We start from the raw sequence: 10986 nt of genomic DNA, 5'->3' as shown, positions 1-10986 counted from the left end.
GTATCAATTCTCGGTTTTGGATACTGAAGTTATTTATTTGGTAAAATAGATTATATGAACTGATAGCTATTGTTTGTAACTCAAAATTTCTTTAGCATATATGCTCTCAAATAATTTGAACTATTTGATATTTGTCCAGCTGATAATTGCAGTCCAATATTTATTTCATATTATAAAGATGATGCTCTCAAATAATTTGAATTGTTTGTTGTTTTTGCACGTTTTGTGACTGCAGAGAGCAATTTTTGAATTGTAGACCATAAGGTTATTATGTCATAGTAGCAATTTTTTTCTGTTTCAATGTGTGTCCAAGATTACCTTGAACTTTCATATAGTCCAAGGTTGTATATTCCAGAAGCACTGTCTTCCTCGAAGGAGAGCTGTTCCTCAGCCTCTGCATCGGTGAAGGTCAGAGCTCTCTGTAGCTTTTTTGAAGAGAAAACCTCCACATCTGCCATGTACACATCTGTCATGTTAGTCTTAAATAAAACCTTTAGTCCTTAAGAGTTCATACTAGATGTTCTCTGATCTGACTGAGTACTGCATTCTTTTTGTCTATAGTGCTAAGCTTGTTGATCAAGCTCTTGCCTCAGGAAAGATTTATGATGGAGATGGGTTCAATTACATCAAAGAATCTTTTGAAAATGGTACTCTTCACCTTATTAGGTTGTTGAGTGATGGTGGTGTCCACTCCCGCCTTGACCAACTACAGGTTTGCTAATAATATTTCTTCAATTTATATTAGTTAAGTTACAAGCGTACCACAAGATTTACTTTTATTTGCTCTATCCAGTTACTTCTGAAAGGTGTCAGTGAGAGAGGAGCAAAAAAATTCGTGTGCACATCCTTACCAATGGGCGTGACATTTTTGGATGGAAGCAATGTTGGTTTCGTGGAGACCCTAGAGAATGATCTTTTGGAGCTTCGAGGCAAGGGTATTGATGCACAGATTGCATCTGGTGGTGGAAGGATGTATGTTACCATGGACCGTTATGAGGTGAATGTTTCTTGTCGTATTCAAGCATTAGTGTTCATTGTCTAGCATCTTGGCTTACAGTTTTGTTGTGTTTAATACCTTCTAGAATGACTGGGATGTGGTTAAACGTGGCTGGGATGCTTAGGTGCTCGGAGAAGCACCCTACAAATTCAAAAGTGCACTTGAGGCTGTGAAAACACTGAGAGCACAGCCCAAGGCTAATGATCAATACTTGCCCCCATTTGTGATAGTTGATGACATCGGCAAAGCTGTTGGACCTGTATTAGATGGTGATGCAGTTGTCACTATCAACTTCTGGGCTGATCGCATGGTTATGCTTGCGAAAGCACTAACGGTATGCAGATTTTAACAACTTTGACCGTGTACGTGTCCCCAAAATTCGATATGCTGGGATGCTTCAGTATGATGGTGAGTGGAAGCTTCCAAGTCACTACCTTGTTTCCCCACCAGAGATAGATAGAACATCTGGGGAGTACTTGGTGAAGAATGGCATTCGCAGCTTTGCTTGCAGGCAAGTACTATATGTCTTTCAGCCCTTCTCTTGATACCTTTTTTGCTCACTTCAATATCATAAATCTCTTGAGTCATCTAAGCCAGCATCGTTCATTTGTTTTGAATCAACATTACCAAGTGTACTCAATACAATCTTGTACATACCTGTTAGGGGCACTTGTCTTCTGGAAAGATAATGTCGCAAGCTATCTCCACTATCTTATACTGCATAGGTACTAGGATATTTGACATTTGCAGAAACGAGTTTTTTTCTAGAGTAATCTTCTAGCTACAGAGGAGTATGTTGACATTGTGCTAATTTAGGCTGATATTTGCTTGCATTGTTCTGTCCATACTGCCTTAATACTGTATATTGAAAGTGCTAATCCTGTTTGAAGAAAATGTGCCGCTGCTGTTGTATTTTCTTTTCTTTTTAATTCTGCTTTGCTTGGAAATTATGCAACACATGTTGCTTGCTATTTTTCAGTTATATTATAATGCTTGTCACCTGTTGTTTGAATTTAGCTAGCTGTACCAATGGAGACCCTGAGGAGAGCTGCTGCTGAGATACAGATGGAGATTTTTGAAATGTGATTGGCCGTGGGCGATGTGTTTCATCTCGCTGTTAATTTGTCTCAGGAATGGAGCTTCGATTTCGATGGGACCAGGTCGCAACATCCGTTGAGCAGCCATATGGCTTCCCTGTTCAGCTAGAGAGAACGATATTGTTGCTTCCGGTACTTGATATATGACATTGTAAGTGTGTGACTGTCGTCACAGATATCTATTGATGTGACTGAAATACATACGTATGGATGCATTTTTAATGTTTGCTTGTATGGTTTGCATTGTAAGACTACCAATGGCACATGCACTTTGTTTCCATGCTGATCCATATTTTGACAGATCAATGTACTCCCGTTCATTGTTTCTAATGTATGAGAACTGAAGTATATAACTAATTCATCAAGTGTTTGACACTTTTCTAAGATCAATGTACTCCGCTACATGATGATATTCTTATAGCAAGCTGGAATTGATGAATGCAGGTGAACAAGACAAACTAGCCTACTACTTGATGTCTTCTACCTTATACTTGATTAAACCACTACTCTGAATTGCAGATTGCAACATACTTTTTGTTCCTATGAATGTATACGTGATGTCTTTTCCTCCCAGCTGTTTTTGATTGATTTTCTACAATTTATTGTGTTATTAGTGGTTTGTTTCCATTATGGTAGTTAATTTTATTTACAAGCCGATACTATATGATGATTCAATTAATTAACCATGCTACTTAAGTAAGAAGTGTATCGTTCCTACTTTTGCAAATAGTCTTCTAGATGTTTGCTTGTTAATTTGTTTTTCCAGTTCTAAATATCTTGTGAATCATTTATATTCTCATTTTATATATCTATACTTTCCATTCCTACTTTTGCAAATAAACTTCTATCTGTTTGCTGGTAAATTTGTTTTTCCAATTCTAAATATCTTGTGACTCATTTATATTGAGCAGGTGTTTACCAATAATGCTCTCATCGGCTCATGCTCATGTGGTCTTTTAAGCCCTGTCTCTACATGGACGGCCTCGCTTCCGCAATCACCGCGCTTCGGACCTGCACCGATGTCGCGCACCTCACGCACGTGCTCCTGCAGTTCCGCCTCGCCTGGTGCGGCAAGCTCGTCCGGGACGCCCACGCCATCGCCGCGCACTACGCCTACTCCGTCAAGGGCCTCTGCTTCGACCTCTTCATCATTAGGGGTGGAATCAGAGCTTTCCATGCATGTTGGAGGTGCACGATGTGATCAATATTATCCATGCTTCATAAGTGGTGATGGCCATGATATATGGTCAATATTGTATTGATCTTTTTCTGAGTTTTAGGCTGTCATGTAGTTTGCTGGAATGGAGATATTTCATTGTTCACTTGGTTCTTGTGACAGAGTTAATTACCTTATTTCCGTGCTTTCTTAGTACTTTTTTTGAGATTTGAGTTGTAAATAACACTTCCCCAATCGTGCTATCATTATAACTCAATGACATTATTAAAATCATATATAGAAGTATATATGTTACTGATGGTTGCAATGTAATGGTGAAATAGCTAAATTAAAATAACAAAATTTATGTATGGGTAGGATCACAAATAGATTCTGAAACATTTTCTTATAACAATATAGCGCACATTTATATATACATAAGTTATCGTGTTATTATACGTTTCCGTTGCAACGCACGGGCACTCACCTAGTATACTAAAAGGCTTCAATCGGCACACGTCCTGACTCCTGAGATTAGGAACGACCTGGCCCCCCGGGTATTTAAAATCTAAAAAAAGGTCCAATCAACGCACAATTGAAGTGCCCTGTTTGCAGGAGTGAGGGCTTTTTTTTTTGGTGGAAGGCAAACAAAACTGCTTACATGTAGTGGCATTAACGGACTGTCACCAGGTATCAAAAGGCAAAGCGAAAGCATTTCATAAAAAGGGACTTTGTCGCCTGGCAGTTCGCTTGTCGTGTGCATCACCTGCCGGCAGGAGGGATCAGCCGGGAGTTTTTTTTTTGCGAGTGGATGTTATTTTCCTCACCAACCATCGATTTACTTGGTTAGTGGTTACTGCAACTTTCGGAGAGATTATTATTTGGAGAAATTGTTTTGATTTTAAAAAAAATTCAGAATAAAAAAATAGAATTGGAGGGATTTTCTTCTGAAAATATTGGCATCGAAGGGATCTTCTTGCTGATGTATGTGAAAAAGCCGATCCAAGGGTTCTGGATTTACATGCCCTAACTACTATATGGTTGTATTATTAAACTTGATCTTATGCGTGGAAAAGAGCAAGCAAAACAGCTTGTTTGGAATTGTACCAGACAAGCAAATAAATTTTCTCGAGTCATTTAACTATTTGTATAACAAACAAATGTACGTGTGATATACAAAATTTTGTTTCTCCAATAGATAATGCGTATGACAGTTTATGCATTGAAAGATAGCAACTCCAAAAGACTCTTTATATTCTTTCTAACGACGATGATATTAAAGGAATTACAATTTAAATTTGATGATATTGAAGGAAATCTATAAATTCTAATGTTATAGAAGGAATTGGTATAAGTTTAGATAACATTGAAGTGATTTTCTCTATTATTTGCTGCGAACGTGGTAGTGATTCGGAGGAAAACGAGCAAATCGTTGGCGGGAAACGGAACATCCAGTCATATAGTCCCGGACCGGACGCACTTGGAGGTTAGCACGTTGAGCGTTGGGTTGAGTGGCACGCATCTTTCAGTCGCGCGCGGGACCAATCTCGGCAGCAGCCTCAAGCAAGGTTCAGTGATCCTGCAACTGTGATGATGCTGGGCTGGACTCACAAGGTCGCAGGCTCGCTGTTCCGATCTCGACAGACAGAATGGATCGACCATCTTTTGTGACATGTGTAGGTTGTAGATCGACAGAAATGCCGACAGTCCGCTCCGGTAAGTACCACATAATCGAGTTTCCTTTTGTTTTCTTCGCGGCTCTACGATCTTCGCCTATGCAGTCTGGCGCTCCGAATGTTCACTTCCGTGTGTGTGGTTGGTTGGTTGGTTGGCTCCAGCGTCTCCTCCGGGCATTCACAGCCGGCTTCATTATCAACCAATGGAGGCGTGGAGCGTCAACCTGTAGGGGGCGGGGCGGGATCCTGTGATTAACAGAGAGCACTGCAACTGCCGGCTCAGTGAAATGTATAGATGGCCAGCCGGGCCGGGCTAAACGGACCGGCCCGAAGCACGGCACGGCCCGTAGTGCCTGGGCACGGCACGGCACGGCTAGTGTCGGGCCCGTGCCGGCACGGCCCGATAGGTAGTGCCGTGCCTGGGCCGAGCCTTAGGCACGCTGGGCCGGCACGGGCACGGCACGATTAGCCCCTAGGCACGGTTAGGCACGATTATACATGATTAGATCCAAGCACGAGTAGTTAGCTGTGTGTTGTACTCTTTTTTCTTATATAGGGTTTTCTCACAAGGGTGAGTTTTTATCTAAATAGGTTTTTAATGAGTCAACCATTGCACTAAACAGTTCAATATTAGCTATTTTAGTATGTTTTAACTGTGTTTGTGAATATCTGACTACAATTCTGTGGTATAGTGCTAAACGGGCTATATGGGCTAAACGGGCTAAACGGGCTAAACGGGCTAAACGGGCCGGCACGGCACGGCTAAGCAGGCTTAGTGCCGTGCTTGGGCCTGGCCTTAGGCACTAGTGCCGTGCCGGCACGGCACGGCTATTAAACGGGCTAAACGGGCCGTGCCCTAACCGTGCCGTGCCTGGCCGTGCCCGGGCCGGGCCGTGCCGTGCCGCCCATTTGGCCATCTCTAGTGAAATGAAACAGTGGCGAGCAAATACTGTGCACACCCCCTCGTACTACAGGTTCTCGGAGCCGTGTCATTAATTTACGCCGTGTGGAGTTAAATGAAAGCAACATGGAACGGTCTAGCGTGGCGTGATATGGCAAGCAAAGCATTGAATCACTCACAATGATTTGGTCACTGTTCGCACAATGATTAACGGCATGACGATGGTGCCCCTAATTCAATGGGTTCTTATCCCCCCGTACGGTCTTTCTACTACTTATAAGTGTGGGGCGGCCACATGAAGACTTTTTCTTAGAGTTGAGACTCAAAACCTTATCTGTGGCCGTTATGGCTACAAGAAGTATCCAAAATGCAAAAGACCGCTCTCCACCGTATCAAGTAGCATGGCTATTTTGATGCGCGCAGTCGTCAGTTCTTCGTGTCAGGCCGTGGGCTGTGGCAGAATCGGCACCAGACTTGGCCTGAAGCGCATTGAGGCAGTTTCTGTCTGTTCTTTACGTATCAATCTAGGGGCAAGCCCACGGGTTCGAGAGAGGGAGGCCCAGTTTGCAACACTATCTATGTGGTGGGCTTGGGTTCGCACCGATCACTGGACGATGGATGGAGGCCCCGTGGTCTATGCGCTTCGTTTTCCACACACGCAGCTGCAGCTGCTCCCCTCCGCCCCGCCCCCGCCCCCGCCCCCGCCCCGCCCCGCGTGCGGCGTGCCATGTCCCGCCCGCTCAGCAGCCAGTACGCCGCCCTCCTCTCTGCCGCCGCCCGGACCGAGCCGCACGCAGCCGGCGCGCTCCACTGCGTCATCCTCAGGACCCTACCGCACCCGCCGCCCACCCACCTCCTCAACCACCTGCTCACCGCCTATGGCAAGGCTGGCCGCCACGCGCGCGCGCGCCGCGTGTTCGACGCAACGCCCCACCCGAACCTCTTCACATACAACGCGCTCCTCTCCACTCTCGCCCACGCCAGGCTCCTCGACGACATGGACTCCCTCTTCGCGTCCATGGCGCAGCGCGACACCGTCTCCTACAACGCGGTCATCGCCGGCTTCTCTGGCGGTGGCGCGCACGCTCGGGCGGTCAGGTTGTACCACACGTTACTTCGGGCGGGCAGTAGCGTCAGGCCTAGCCGGATCACGATGTCGGCTATGGTCATGGCGGCATCGGCCTTGGGTGACCGCGCCCTTGGCAGGCAGTTTCATTGTCAGATTCTGCGGCTTGGGTTTGGGGTGAACGCCTTTGTCGGGAGCCCACTGGTTGGTATGTATGCCAAGATGGGTCTCATTGGGGATGCTAAGAGAGTCTTCGATGAAATGGATGGCAAGAATGTGGTGATGTATAACACGATGATCACCGGGCTGCTCCGATGCAAGATGGTTGAAGAAGCAAGGCGGTTGTTTGAGGTGATGACGGACAGGGATTGCATTACTTGGACCACGATGGTCACGGGGTTCACACAGAACGGATTGGAGTCACAGGCTCTTAACTTTTTTAGGAGGATGAGGTTTCAGGGCATTGCTATTGATCAGTACACCTTCGGAAGCATCCTTACCGCCTGTGGTGCCCTTTCAGCCTTGGAACAGGGGAAACAGATCCATGCCTACATAATCAGGACTCACTACGATGACAATGTCTTTGTCGGGAGTGCGCTTGTTGACATGTACTCAAAGTGCAGGAGCATCAAACCGGCAGAAACTGCTTTCAGGAGGATGTCGTGCAAAAACATCATCTCATGGACTGCACTGATTGTTGGTTATGGACAAAATGGGTGCAGCGAGGAGGCTGTCAGGGTGTTCTCTGAGATGCAAAGAGATGGCATTGATCCTGATGATTTCACCCTAGGAAGTGTTATAAGTTCTTGCGCTAACCTAGCAAGCCTAGAGGAAGGAGCTCAGTTCCACTGTCTAGCGCTTGTGTCAGGATTGATGCATTACATCACAGTGTCTAATGCACTAGTTACCTTGTATGGGAAGTGTGGTAGCATTGAGGATGCACACAGATTGTTTGATGAGATGTTGTTTCACGATCAGGTCTCCTGGACAGCACTTGTCACTGGGTACGCTCAGTTTGGGAGGGCAAAAGAAACTATTGATTTGTTCGAGAAGATGTTGGCTAAGGACGTGAAGCCTGATGGAGTAACCTTTATCGGTGTTCTTTCTGCTTGCAGTCGTGCGGGGTTTGTTGAGAAAGGTTGCAGCTACTTCCATTCCATGCAGAAGGACCATGGTATTGTTCCCATAGATGATCACTATACCTGTATGATTGACTTGTATAGCAGATCTGGGAGATTAAAAGAAGCTGAGGAGTTCATAAAGCAGATGCCAATGCACCCTGATGCAATTGGATGGGGGACATTGCTGAGTGCTTGCAGGTTGCGGGGCGACATGGAAATTGGCCAATGGGCTGCTGAGAATCTCTTAGAGATCGATCCCCAGAATCCAGCAAGCTACGTGTTGCTATGCAGCATGCATGCTACTAAAGGTAACTGGAATCAGGTTGCCCAGCTAAGGCGTGGAATGAGGGACAGGCAAGTGAAGAAGGAGCCAGGTTGTAGCTGGATCAAATATAAGAATAAAGTTCACATATTTTCTGCTGATGACCAGTCCCACCCCTTCTCCAAGGGAATTTATGAAAAGCTCGAGTGGCTCAACTCCAAGATGCTTGAAGAAGGATACAAACCTGATGTCAGTTCAGTGCTGCATGATGTTGCAGATACTGATAAGGTTCACATGGTCAGCCATCACAGTGAGAAGCTTGCGATTGCCTTCGGATTAATGTTTGTTCCACATGAAATGCCAATTCGTATTGTCAAGAATCTGCGGGTTTGTGTAGATTGTCACAATGCTACAAAGCTTATATCTAAGATTACTGGGCGTGATATTCTTGTGAGGGATGCTGTCAGATTTCACAAGTTCAGCAACGGGGTTTGCTCTTGTGGAGACTTCTGGTGATGACAATATTTCTGTCTCTGGTCAATGTCATTTATTCAAGCATGAAATTTGACTGGGAACTGTGAGTGAACAAAAGGAAATAAATGATTTAGTTAAGCCAAACATGGATTGCATACTTATATTGAGCTCTGCTAAAGGTGCAACGTTAAGACTTAATCACATATCATTTCTGGCCTTCTTCAATCGGCATGTAGAATTTGTTAATTGGCAGATATAGATCCCTAAAGTTTGACAATTGCGTCTGCAGGTGCTGCATTGGTGGTGTTCAGTACATCAGAGATTGCTGCCAGTGTTGCTCTTGCTGCAACCGGGAAATGCAGTAGTTCTTTGATCAAAAGAACTACTGCTAGGTATGTTCCCAAGGATTGTGCCATGTTGTTCTCTATTTCAATTTTATTATAGCTTCATCTTTTAGAAGGGCAGCTCTGGTGTAGTGGTGAGAGTTGTCTCACTAAGTCACTAGGTCACGGATTTGAATCAACCTCTCTGTATTTGTGGGGGAAAGTCTTGCCTCGATTTATCCCTTTCTTAGACCTCACTCAGTGGCAGATGGCCTAATATGGCTAAGTATGGCCCGAGCCATACCTTGGCCCAGCTCATTACCCCAGAAGCCTCTTCTTCGCGGCTCTTTCGATCTCGACTCTTCGCCGCAGCTGCTCGCTTCTCCAGCTTCTGCAGCCGCAGGTCGCCGTCGCCCTCTCTCCAATTCTCTGTACTCTCCAGCAAGGGTGAGGCGGCTTCCGTGCCGTGCGCGGTGCGTGTGCGCTTCACGGTTTTAGGTTCTGGCCTTCAACAATTAGCAGTTCAGCACCTGTGCTTTAAGGGCTGCAGCTTGCTTGTGCGGCCCGTGGCCGTGCGCGGGTGCGTGTGTGCCCGTCCGTGGCTCCGGCCTGCGCCGTAGGCGCACAACAGTGCTCCGGTATATCTCTTCATTGATTTGCTTTAGATATTTTATCCAAATGTCATTATTGATATATGTTTTTTTGTTTATCAGATTTTTATTGGTACATTATCAATGATTTTTTTCGTATCTTATGTCATTATCATTACCAACGGTAAATTCTTCTTCTTTTTGTTAAGGTATCAGTCAATGTCCTTATTTACATTTGTTTGCTGCAAAACAATTTAAACTGTTGCTTCATTTCAAATTTATTATTATGACTAGAGTATATACATACACCGTGAATGATATGTATCGGGGGTACCCCAAGCACTCAAGCAATTCGAGAAGCAAGACTATGGGCCCAACTCGGTTCTGCTCGTGGATCAGATCCTTTCAGTAACTCGGACTCGGATTCCTCTAGGGTTCGGACTCAGACTTGAGTGTCTAGAATCCTACATTGGAGAGAAGATTGGGTGATAAGGAGGTCTTATCTGAATATTTTGCATTTTAACAACAACACTCGAGATATAAGGAGTTGTAGATAGAGATAGATCCGGTAATCTAGGAGGAGATCTATATTCATTTTTCTTGTAACTAACCCCTTCCTTCGACTATAAAAGGGAGGGGAGATGCCCCTAAGGGGGCACAGACAAATATAAAAAAGAAGCCACGGACGGGTATTATCTTTTAGGAGAGCCCGGACTAGTATAAATCTTGTGTCACTACTCACTTGTGTTTTTTACCTTCAGATCATTGATTACGTGCATATTCATGATATCATGGAATCGGACCTAGAGTACGGCATCAGCTTCGATGCAAGTTCTAATTCTGATTCCGACCCTAACGATACTGCATCAAAGAGCTCAAATCAAACCGAAAAACCAGAAGGCGAGTTTCAAACTGATGCGGCAATCCGACATCATTACTCATTACCTATTGTTGCCATCATGACTCATTAACTATGTATGTTACTCTATCTGTGAGACCTGTTGCTATCGTTATCTGAAAACTAGTGTATCTGTTTGATTCTGGAAATGGCAGTGTGAAATGGTACCTGATAGTGTGAGTCTGAATGTGCAATGGCAAGTTTGCTTGTTTTCTAGTGAACTGAATGATGACAAGTGGTAGCTCTACTTGTGCATTTCACTTGCAGTGACCTCCCCAGGTTTCTGTTCATATACAGAAATCCCTTGACATATTTTCTGAAATTTCAGTTAGTGCACTCATCAGGATGGTACCTGTACAGGTTTCTGGATATAACCTTGTTGATGCTGTAACAGTAACAGCAACACTAGAAGCAGAGCAATTGAT

At 44.7% G+C, this 10986-nt stretch overlaps 1 protein-coding gene and 1 pseudogene across 5 annotated transcripts; both read left to right on the top strand.

Annotated features, from left to right (window-relative positions):
* Nucleotides 1–516: 516 nt before the first annotated feature.
* On the top strand, nt 517–2083 carry LOC103627715 (2,3-bisphosphoglycerate-independent phosphoglycerate mutase-like; annotated as a pseudogene).
* A 4065-nt stretch (nt 2084–6148) lies between these two features.
* On the top strand, nt 6149–10452 carry LOC100502275 (uncharacterized). 5 transcript variants are annotated; one of them, XM_008646008.3, is made up of 4 exons: nt 6149–8929; nt 9040–9711; nt 9787–9847; nt 9958–10452. In XM_008646008.3, the coding sequence occupies exon 1, from the start codon at nt 6555–6557 to the stop codon at nt 8790–8792; it is 2238 nt and encodes a 745-aa protein (XP_008644230.1). In that variant the 5' UTR covers nt 6149–6554; the 3' UTR covers nt 8793–8929; nt 9040–9711; nt 9787–9847; nt 9958–10452. The 5 variants fall into 5 exon arrangements, with proteins under 5 accessions (XP_008644230.1, XP_008644229.1, XP_008644228.1 ...); XM_008646007.3 differs by having other exon boundaries at nt 9787–9872; XM_008646006.3 differs by having other exon boundaries at nt 9040–9847.
* Nucleotides 10453–10986: the final 534 nt, after the last annotated feature.

The sequence above is a fragment of the Zea mays genome, chromosome 5, assembly GCF_902167145.1.
Source record: "Zea mays cultivar B73 chromosome 5, Zm-B73-REFERENCE-NAM-5.0, whole genome shotgun sequence".
Lineage (NCBI taxonomy): Eukaryota > Viridiplantae > Streptophyta > Magnoliopsida > Poales > Poaceae > Zea > Zea mays.
This window is presented reverse-complemented; position numbering and strand designations above follow the sequence as displayed.